Raw genomic sequence first — 11,209 nt, forward strand, 5'->3', positions numbered from 1 at the left:
CCTTTGACTCAGTTTCTACTTGTCCTTTGGCATTTGTCTAAGACTGTACTGTATGACTTTGTTTTCTAGGCCTCTGGAGCAAGTTCATCTTGAAACTAGCCAGCCATATTGGAACCCATTGACATTCCAAAACAGTATATATATACATATATACATATATATATATATATATAAAAATAAACAGCCAAAATCAGAGAAAAGGAACAGGGATTTAAAACTTTTTTTAACAATTATTTTTGTGAAACATGTACTCTTTTCATACGGGTGGCTTTTACAAGCAGCTTTATCATTGTTCCATTTCTTAAATTATTGATTGTGGTCATGGAAATGTTGATTCTTATCTGCTTGGTATTTTACAATCTGGAGGAGGTATCGTTGTAAAGATAATCTGAAATCATGACTGGGTTTAGAGACAGATTTCCCATGACATTGCTAATCTGCTGAGACTTTTACTTGTTTAGTTTCTTTTCAATTTGCATTAAATTTGGGACAGTCACATGTACAGAAAACCTTGAAATCAAGAAAAGTCTTAAATTTAGTTTTTCAGAAGGTGGTTTCAGTGAGAATTCATTCAGTTCAAATTGGTTTGTAAGCAGTTATTTTACTTTATAACCCTGGCAGGGCACAGTTTTGTTTACCAGTATCAGACATCACAATAACCAACTCCTCAGGTATTCAGGTGTGTGGGAGCCCTTGCATCTCCTGTTAAACAGAACCTACAAAATGGGGACAGATAATTTTTATATGCAATCAACTTCCTGCTTTACCCTACTTGCCCCTTATACCCGTTGCCCTCTATCCTCCCCTTGAGTTCAGTAACCTCCTTCACACTTCAGCAGTGTTCCTTTGAAGGGTATGGATTCTGCATATGGGCAATTGAAATAACAGATTGTTAAAGCTCAGTCTTAGCCATACTCATGATTAATTCATGACTAGATACAAAGATGCTGAGGAGGGGAAGAGAAATGAACTGTACTACTGTACATAAAAAAAGTACTGTATGCTTCATTTCATTTAATGCCAGAGAGCTCTGGGAGGTAGAAGGGTTCATTCCTTGCCTGTTGTTTGATCCATATATGTATGTACTGTAGTGGGTGGCTAAAACGGGAAGGGCAGAGAAACATTTCTTTGGAAGTGTAGCTGCCAGGATAGTTATCTGAAATTATTAAATAATGACAAGAGAACATGCTTTTTTATTATTAGTAGTAGTACAAAATTTCTTTTCAGTCTGGAAGCTCGCCAGATATGAATGCTAATATTCAATTATTCAACTTATTGTAATGGTAAATGCTTAAGTGTATTTGCTAAGAATTCATGATCTGTCTATGCTATATATTCCTTTTGTTACAATTTTTTTAAGAAAAATATTTTTGTTAATGTAAAGTTAATATTTCAGAGCAGAATTTTTAAACTTATTGCACTAAATACAAGCTCTCTACAAATAAATGATGCCTCAATGGTACAATCACTCCATTCAAGAAAATCTTTTGAAAGAGAAAAGTCTTTCTACAGAAGCTTTGTAATGGAGTAGAGAGGTATGTCTAGGTAGAGACATGCACAACTCATGTTATCAAGGTTTAGTAAATAAGCAGTTATTTGTGCTTCCTGTCAGAGGATCAGACTTCCAAATTGCTGCTGAAGATTTAAAAAATTATGTAGTATCATGTAGCTAACTAGTGCTCTTATCTTTTGGCAATAGTAAAATATTTCACTTTTGCTTCCAGAAGGCATTTGATAACTTAAATTTGGTAGGTTTTCTTTCGGTAAGCCAGTTAAAAGAAGGATTTACACTTTTCATATCACAGACCCCAAACTATGTGAGAGGTGTGAAAATAAAGGTACGTGTAGAAAGGATAGCTGCTGGGGAGGCAGAGAGACAGAATTACTCAGTCCTGGAAGCACTTAGACACTCATTTAAGTGAACCATATCAGTACCTCCACTAACATCAGAAGGGCTCTCTAAGTATTGAAGTTGTAACTTACACATCTGTGTAAGTGCTAACTGGGCTAGAGCTTCAACCTAGGGATTCAGACTGGAGCACTGGTGAGGCCTCTCAGTGCAAGTCAGAGGTCAGACTTGCCTAGAAGAAGCACTGGAGCAGTCTTACTTTTGTGGAGAGGAGACCTTCCTGCTGTACCAGTGTCTAAGACAGCAGTGGCTCTCAACACCAATATTTGTGTAGATCAGGAGGGTTTAACCATGCCAGAAATTTAAAAACTGGCTTAGATGAATCCTAGAAACTGGATTCCAAGGCTAAAAGACTTATTGAGTACCCAGTTGCTTCCAGAAAAATTAATTTTCTTCTTGTTTGGGGGCTATTGGAGGTGCTTAATCAAAGAAGCCTTGTATTCTGCGCATTTTGATAAAAAAGTTCTGCCATGACTGATCCCACAAGTTTGTGTTCCCTGCTCACTGGAAGTCCTGAGTGGGGACTTTTCTCTGTAATTGCAACTAGGACTGCAGTTGGAAACAAATTTTGTATTTTTGTATTACTTGACTGTGCACCATTTTTATAGCAGTTTATCCTGTCTTAAAAATAAATTTGTTTTATTTACATGGTGTTTAAAAGATACAGGCAACACTTTTCTATGGGTAGTAGTAATGTTTAAGTGAGAAATCTATATCATTACGAAGTTCTTAATAAAATTGTGTGCACCACTCTTGAGTGTATATCTGGCATGCAGAGCTTTTAAGTCATGCCAAAAAGGCATTCCATCCACATGCAGATTTTCCAGTGGCCCTTTAAAGCTTCTGAATGTCCTTTGAAGTTCATTTGCAACCAAACTACAAGCTGCCCTCTTCCAGCCCTGTCTTGTGCAGGGAGATAAGCAGAAGACAGAGTTCTGAAGAGACAACTTTTCAGGAGAAATTGAGACTCTGCTTTCCTATCCTAGTGGGGATAGCGGAGTGAGAGGACACTTTGGCATGTAAATTGCTATAGAAATGTTGGCAGTAGGGGTACTGGGCTCTGCCAGTTGTGATGGATTCAATACTTTTTTTTTTGACTGTTGGTTATTAAAGCCAGTATGTGGACTGCTTTGTGGGAAGCAGTCTAGACTAACTAGAGAGCGATGCTGCAGCGAGAATAACAATGCAGGAGGAGCAAGATGAGACAGCTGAAACAGAGAAATCATCTCCTTGGCAAGTCCATTAAACCAAGTACTGCTTGAGGACTGGAGATTTAGACTGGACAATCTGGGTTTAGAAACAATCAGTGGGATTACTAGTTCCCAGCCATTGGTTTCCGCAGATGGTCTGTATCATAACCTCTGACCAGCTAGGTTACAAAGGGAAAAAAGTATACAATTCTTTAAATTGCTAAAATTTTTACACATTATTTTAGTCACTGTTTTATTTGGAAGTTGAACAGCAGTGTGTAATCTTTATTGCTTCTTCCAACCCTAGAGGATTTTTTTGTTGTTGTTCTTTTAGGTCTCATTTCTGTATTGCTCTTTCAGTAAAGGAGTGCCAAGTGGCAGTGTCAGCTCCCCTGATCTTACCACATTCCCTCTCACCTTCCTGAGGCAATGATTTAGGATGTCACCTGGACAATGAGAGGGGGAGTAGGTGCTGAGCTAAAGTCCTAAGATAGGATTTTTTTTTTATGATATCACTCCATCACTGTGTTAGAAGTGCAACCCATCTCTTCTGCAGTTTCACTGCTGTTCCACAGCTAGGCTAAATGCTATGGCCAGCTTAGAATTGCATCTTCAGCCTTCTCGTAGCTCCCAGCTGCCAAAAACAGGATGGGGTTTTAAATGTGGCCTTAGCTTGGCCTTTCTGAAGGACTTTCTGCATTAGGGAGAAGGGAGAACTAACAGTAGAAAACCCAGTTAAAATGCTGTGGTGGGTTGACTGGGCTGTCACATAAGCTGCTACTCGGTTGCTTGCTCAGTCCCCACAGAAGGATGGGAGAGAGCAGTGAAAGGACAAAAAGCACTGTTATAAAGGCAGTTCATTAAGTAAGAGGAAAAAAGAAAAGAAAAAGAAACCCAAGTGATACAAAGGCAATCACCATCTCCCACCAGCAGACAATGCCCAGCCAATCTCCAAGCAGTGGCTACTTTGGAACCACCCCAGTTTTATAGCTGAGTATGACCTTATATGTTATGGAATATTTCTTCAGTCTGTTCAGGTCAGCTGTCCTGGCTGTGCACCCTCTCACCTCTTTGCCCAGCTCCAACCTACTCTGCTGGAGTAGCAGAGTGACAAACAGAGAAGGCCATTCACCCTGTGCAAGCACTGCTCAGCAACAGGTAACATTGATAACATTGTGTTATCAAACACTCCTTTTGTTGCAGATCTGTAACACAGCACCTTGTAGGTTGCTGTGAAGGAAATTAACTCCATCCAGCCTAACCCAGTACACAGGTCCACTAACCTAGTAGTTAATCCAAGACTTGCTCCCTGCATTTCTGTACAGCATCTTCTCAGGGTGGTTACTTCTTTCTGAAAGGGCTTTTTTTGCAGCAGGCAATTAGCCTGCTCCACAGTGCTCCCTTTCATGGAGGGAGCAGGGGATGTTAGCTCTTACTCTTTCAGCACATAATGGGGATATAACGCAAAAATGAGCCCTTTCTGTATCAGTGTTCTGGCAATTGAGCAGCCAGTGTTGGAGACAACATATTTAATGTGCCCTCAGGGCATGCACTTTAGCGGTTTGCTCTGAGTGGTTATGATGTATTCTATGAATGTATGTTATAGAGTCAGAATAAAATGCATGTAGCAGACATATACTTGTCATCCAGTGAGCATTTGATTCAGAGTGCATATTACATGCTATATTGAACATGGCACAGTCGTTTTGAGAAACAATCGTAAGATTTATAAGTAGATACCTGACAGCATTCCTGTTTTTTAAATCATGGCTTTGCCTGTGCAGATAATGTTTACTAAATCTAAGTATCAGTAGCCCATTGTTTCTTGAACAGCTTGTGTGTCACATTATCAACACAGAAATCCTATTTCATCTTTGTGAAAAAAAAAAACAACACACTAACCTTGTGTTTCCCAACACAAGACCCAACAGACTTATTTGAAGCATTTCTTGCACTCAGCTTCTTTGTTGAGATGATGAAAGTTTACTCTAAATATGTCATTTCCAAATGGTTTTTCAACTATTTCATCTCTGCTGTTATTTCCATCACATAACAAGATTATGGAAACCAGTAAATCTATATTTCTTGTGTTCTGTAGCGGATACTGTTCTCAAGGTATTTTTTTCTTTTATATTTAAAGAAGTGAGAGAAGAGATGAAACTTATCTCTTGTGATATGGGTCACGTATAAAAGGCAGAATTTCTGGTCTGGGATGGAGCTGTGATGTGTCTTGCAATGTTCACAAGCTGATGCAATCAAGCCAAAGCTCCTCAGAGACTTTAGGATTATGAAAATATTCCTAGGGACAATTGGTAGCATGAATCAATCTGAAAATACCCATTTGGAGGGAGGCTAAACTATTGGAGGCATTCATTTGGCAGAGATCTGCTAAAAGGGAACTAGCAGAAAACCAGCAAACACCCATCAGATTCTACTCCCCTGTCTCAGTGAGGTCAGGTCACTGAATGTGAGCGTGATGAGCAGAATTCGGTGTTTTTAGCATTTGGTACTTTTCTGCAGGAACGTAGGACTCCACTTAGAACAAAAGTTGGAAGAATTCTGGGCAAAAGTACCAGCTGACTTGAACAGAACGAGTCTTATTTCAGTAATGTTAAAGACAGCTATGACCTTTCTAAGTATGTGGCAGCATAGGTAGCTGCCATTCCTCAAGTGAACAACCTCTGTGGCTTGAGTGGAAATAGGGACAGCTAGGGAGTTATTCCAGAAACAGTTGGTGAGATTAGCAATTTTGACTACTTGTGAAACCCAGCAGAAACTGAGCACTGACGTTTCCACTGAGGTCACAGCTTTTAACTCTCAAATACCATGTGTGGTCCATGTTAGTATTAATTGGGTCCCTCCCTGCTGCTCAAACCGAAAAGGAGGAATATCTCTCATTTGGAAAACAGTGCTGCAGACAATGTTGTAGTGCGTCCTGGGGGAGTGAGGGAGTAGAAAATAGAAAGGTGGCTTTGTTTCTAATGTGGGCTAGAAAGTAGAGGCCAAAGGTTAGGTGGAGCCGTGGAGAGTAGGATTTCATAGGTAGAAAATATTCTGCAGAATCTTCACAATAGTTAAGGAAATTCATGTTCCAATTCAGACATCTCACAGCAACATCCCCTGTGTCCTGCTTTTATTTTGCCATGGAGCTCTTCAGAGAAAAAATGAAGGTGTTATCTATACCTATAGAAAAGAATTATTTCTGTATGATGGATTGTGTTGCTGATTACAGAAACTACCCTAAGGAAGATCTTCTGAACATATTTTAAAGGCTTGACAGTACTTGCATTGTCATAGTCCATCAAAGCTTCATCTGAAAACGAATTTTTCATCCTCCTTCACTCATACTTTTAACAGGGCAATCAAATCCCTGGACTGACTTAGTGATTTACATTGAATCAAGATCAACTAACAAGTGCTCCTTTTTCCAGTGGAATGCCACCTCCTTTGAAAATGGGAAAAGTAAATGTGACACTGTTTATTGTTGTCTTGGGAACTTAAAATGTTTTATACTGCAAGCTGTGAATGCAGGAAGAGAAGAAAAATTAACAGTGCTGATCTAATCTTAGATTTTCTGTGTAAACTGACATTGTGCCAGGATACTGATGCAAAACTGTATTTTAGTCTAAGAAATGTATAGATTTTTTAATGTATCAAAATAAAGTTTTCCTTTTAAGTAAGAAAGAAATTTCTCTGTCTTCCATGTGGGGTTCTTAAGTCCAACTCTTCTTAACAACACAATCTCAAGTTCCTGAGAAGCAAGGAGAGCCCATGCAAGTGTTTGCCCAGGCTTCACTTTGTTCTGTGCCTGCCCTTTAGCTGAGTAGCAGCAGTAATGATGGGCATGTTGTCCTGGTGCCAAGAGAAGCATTGTGATGCTTGATGTTTTCCTAAGATGGGTGTGCCAGTGGAGTTCTGTAGAGCAAAGGTGGGGGTTTTTTCACAGTCTTTCTTCTCACTGATCATCTGCTCCTCAGCTTCTCTCCAGCACGTTGGAAACTGCCCCTCTAAGCCAACATTTTCACCCATCATCAGGTTCCTTAGCCTGCAGGGTGTGCTGAAGGTCAGTCACATACAGAAGCAGTTGAGAAGCTTTTGCTGTGGAAAAGGAGAGGCTGCAGTCACACATGCACAGGAGTCCCTTGCTCATACCCAGGACTCTCAGGACTGCTGATGCTGTCTGGAGCAGACTGGCTAATAATGTATGCTTTGCCTCACAGGGACAGCTATGGAGGAATGCAGAGTAGGGAGGGATGATGGAAATCTTGTTATGTATTACGAGCCATGCAAACTGCACATCCCAGTGCAGCACCTCTTGTGGGACAACTTCCTTGTTCTGCAAGGTCCTGTACCTGCTCCCCACTCTGCAGAGCCGTTCTAACAAGCTTGGATAGCTAAAGGTGGATGGTGAGTAGAAGCAATAATAGTACCCGTGTGATCTTACCAGAAGAGGCATCTGCAGTCACAAAGATTTCTTGTGCTCTCCTCTCCATCCCATGGGCACAGCAAATTTCTGCTTTCTTTGCTGCCAGTTTTTTTTTAATACACTAGTAAGCCAAGCTGAACCATGTTTTCTTGCTTCTATTACTCTTCACTGCAAACCACTTCAGCACTGCATTTGCATGAGATGGTTTACTTTGTCTGGAAACCACTGCCACTTCTGAACTGGAGACTGATGCTGTTGTGGCCACTCGGTAAATACCGTCAGGATGAAAAGGACCAGGCAGCCCATCAGACAGGACCTCTGCACACAGGCAGGGTCCCATGCTGGGGACCCAAAGAGTTCCACTGCATGTCAGTGTTCCACAGTTCCTCTGAAAGTATGTTCCCTTGGCTTGGAGTGTCTGTTTCACGGGTTATTAATGGTGAATCTGCTTGGCAGGGTGCGTTTAGCTGTGTGGAGCAGAAGGGACTCTGGAGATACCCTTCTTCAGCACTAGAGGTGTTAGGGGAAGGAAGCATAACATAGCATACAGATTATAAAAACCCTGTCTGGTTTCCACTGGATTTTGCATGTGTCAGAACTGTAGAACAGAAGCTTTCCTCACCCTCTGTAGCAGTGAGAGTCTGAAGCACTGTCTGCAGGGATCAGTGCTGATTCCCTCAGCTCGGAAACTAGAGTTTCATGACTTCCAGGGGAAAAAAAAAGAGGGGGTGGGGGTGGGCTACAAGTGGGCTGCAGAGGGCTAGCAAGAGAAGTATATGTAGGGAGGACAGAATGAGACACAAGACTTGAAAGGAAAACCTCAGGGTATGGTGGTGGAATGAGCAAGAAGATCCTGCTCACACTGTGAGTGGGAGAGCAGGGGCCTAGAGACAGAGGTCTGGAGCTGCAAAAGCAGGATTTGTCCTTCAGTCACACAGCATTTCCCACTGCCAAGACATTCTGCATGCAGTGTGCATGTACCTGTGAACACCAGCCTCAGGACTCACTCCCTGGCATCGGCAATTGCAGCACAGGCAGGTGCCTCCTCAGATCCCTGAGCAGCCCTGCTCTCCCACTGGAGATGAAGGACCAGTCTCCTTGCTTGCAAGACAGCACAGCTCCTTGGCCACTGCAGGAGCTCTCCTGCCTCGTGTAGAGGATGGGGCCCTCTGTGTGCAACATTTGGTGTGCAGCAAACAGGCTCCTTCTCCGAGCCAGTGAGGCCAGATCCTGTGCTGCAGGAGTCTGACACGGCTCCTTCCCTCCACCGCAGGCCACTGAGGAGCTGACCCAGTTTTAGTCGCTGGTATTTAGATGTTTAATGAAGATTAGCTAGTGCCCAGGGAGAGATTATTTAGAATTTCTAATTACTATTTAAATTATGAATGTGTGAAATGGATGGAGCTTGCAGTCCCGCACACAGAACACCTGAAAAAGCTTTTTCTGACACCTACTGCCATAATCTCCCTCTAATGCTTAGCTATTTTCTACCTTAGGTACACTAAAAACAAAGTGGAAGAAAAACCAGCACCAGGGCAGATTTTCTGATTTTTTGGAGCAATCAAATCTAGAAATAAAGCCTATGACAGAAGCTACTGAATTGTTTTATCTCACTATCCCAGATGACAGTAATCAAATGGAAGACAAATAAATGGGTGAGCAGGTATTTTACACTGCAGTCCTCTGAAGAAGAAGTCACAGGCCTGAACCCTGTGCCCTACCAAAAAACAAACAAGTAAACAAACCCACAAACAAACAAAAAACCAAACCAGAGTCTGCCACAATCCCAGAAATAGTGATATTTCCTGGTTTTAATTGCCTTTCTGATGGCTCTTAGTTGTATTCCAGTTATAAATATGAAGTCCTACATACAAACCTTGGGCAAAAAACATCCAGTAGGCATTGGCAATGCCAGATGAAGCCACCTCTCCTGATTGCAGGGCCTGCCATGTCCCCCTGTCTTTGCTCCAGGGGCTTCCAGGTAAGAGAGGGAGATGTGGATACCTGCCTGGGGCCAACACACTGCTGGTTCATGTGGGGCTCATCATGTGCTCTCCTTGTGCCTCCCTTTCCTCCAAGATGGGGATGCCATGAAGGCCAAGTACATTAAAAGCCAGTCGGCGCTCAGATTCTGCAGGAGGACGGACGAACTAAACGGGCAGGTAAGGCTGTGTGTGAAGCTGGGATTTAATTATACCTCTCTGCAGCTGCAAGAGGCAGTGAATTGAGTGGAAGTTTCCTGGTGCAAGGGAAATGATACAGACATGAACACCTCAGACTCATTCTTCGTCTTATAGGTAAAATATCTGAAAGCTCAGTCTTCTGCTAGCAAACCCCCTCCGGTCCTCTAGTGGGTCTTGGTAGCTCATTCATTAAATATGTGAAGTCATCCTGACTTCCTTTCACCATAAGTCATCTACTGATTTGTTTATGACATTTCTGGTTTCAGTGAAAGCTTTCCTGGCACTGGGTGCAATTCAGTTTCCCACAGTCTTCTGTGTCAGGATTCATTGCCCTTACTTTTCATCAACAGAAGGAGAGAGTAGCAATGTCAGTCACAGGGAAGTAGAGAGGTCTCAGAAGAGTGTCTTGGGAGAATCTTATTTTGGTTTTTAAGCCTCTGATAACTGGAAGCAAAGTGTGCACAAAGCACTCTGTGAAAGAACCAGATCAGAAACAAGATCTCTCAAATCCCAGGCTGGGAACACCACTAGAAGTGCCTGCTTTCTGCAAGAATTAAAATTCACTTGTTGAAAGGCACTGCTGGGTCTCTTTCAAACCTCTCCAAATTGCACTACCACAAATTACAACAACAAAACCTGACTGTAGTACCTAATGTCGGAACACTGCTGGAGGAAGTAAAGGGATTTCAAAGCATGAGTTTGCTGCCTGTTCTGTAAGGCCTGGTAGAAGGAATGCGGAGGAGTGCCTCCTTCTTACAGGCACAGAAGTCCACTGTCTCCAGGCAAGGAGCACCACAGCTTGCTTTTGAAAGCTCTGGTGTTGGATCTGTTCATCATGAGACCACACAAAGGCCAGAAAACCTCAGAGGGGTCTGTATTGCATTGCAGCAGGAGACCAGCCTGCCAAAAGTACATGTAAGGTTCACGCTGTTTATGATGAAGAGGAAGCTTGAGAGCTTTATCAAAATATAATTTGCTCCCCCCCAAAAAAACCAGCACAAGAGTTTTCAGGTCTGAATTTCCCAGAAGATGCACAGCTTGAAAAGCTGTTAAGCCTCTTAAAGAAATAATAAGGAATCAAATCTTGAAGGAAGGGGGTAGGGGAACTATACACAATAATTCACATAATTATGTTCGTGGGCCAGGGCCCCCCACCTGTGCATAACCACCATCTGAACTTGCTTTAAGAATAGCACATAACAAGGCAAGTAAAAAGCACACACTGAGTTTTCGAGCTGTGGGGGCAAAGCAAGTCCTTTGAAGCGAGTTGAACATTTGATAGGCGGCCACAAGCTGTGGTTGGCCTCCAGAAGGGCCCCAGCCATGACACAGTGAAGGAAGTGGGAGGAAGGAGGGAATGGACCGATGCCGTGCCCAGCCAGAGGCAGGAAGTCAATCAGGGTAAGTCCCAACAATGGCAAAACCTTGTTCAGTGTCCAGGCTGCTGTGGGGCACCTTGGATTTGCACCCTGTAGCTGTACCCACCCCCACTGAGGTCCTG

At 42.5% G+C, this 11,209-nt stretch overlaps 1 protein-coding gene across 1 annotated transcript in view; it reads left to right on the forward strand.

The window, feature by feature from the left end:
* Nucleotides 1-6,542, forward strand: part of SLC44A1 (solute carrier family 44 member 1) — a 53,824-nt gene extending 47,282 nt beyond the window's left edge. The window contains exon 16 of the mRNA XM_018085881.2: nucleotides 70-6,542. Within this exon, the coding sequence (XP_017941370.1) occupies nucleotides 70-93 (24 nt within the window). The 3' untranslated portion in view covers nucleotides 94-6,542. The remainder of the gene's footprint in view (nucleotides 1-69) is intronic.
* Nucleotides 6,543-11,209: the final 4,667 nt, after the last annotated feature.

Source organism: Manacus vitellinus, unplaced genomic scaffold (genome assembly GCF_001715985.3).
Source record: "Manacus vitellinus isolate BGI_N305 unplaced genomic scaffold, ASM171598v3 scaffold_9_pilon, whole genome shotgun sequence".
NCBI classification, from domain to species: Eukaryota; Metazoa; Chordata; class Aves; order Passeriformes; family Pipridae; genus Manacus; species Manacus vitellinus.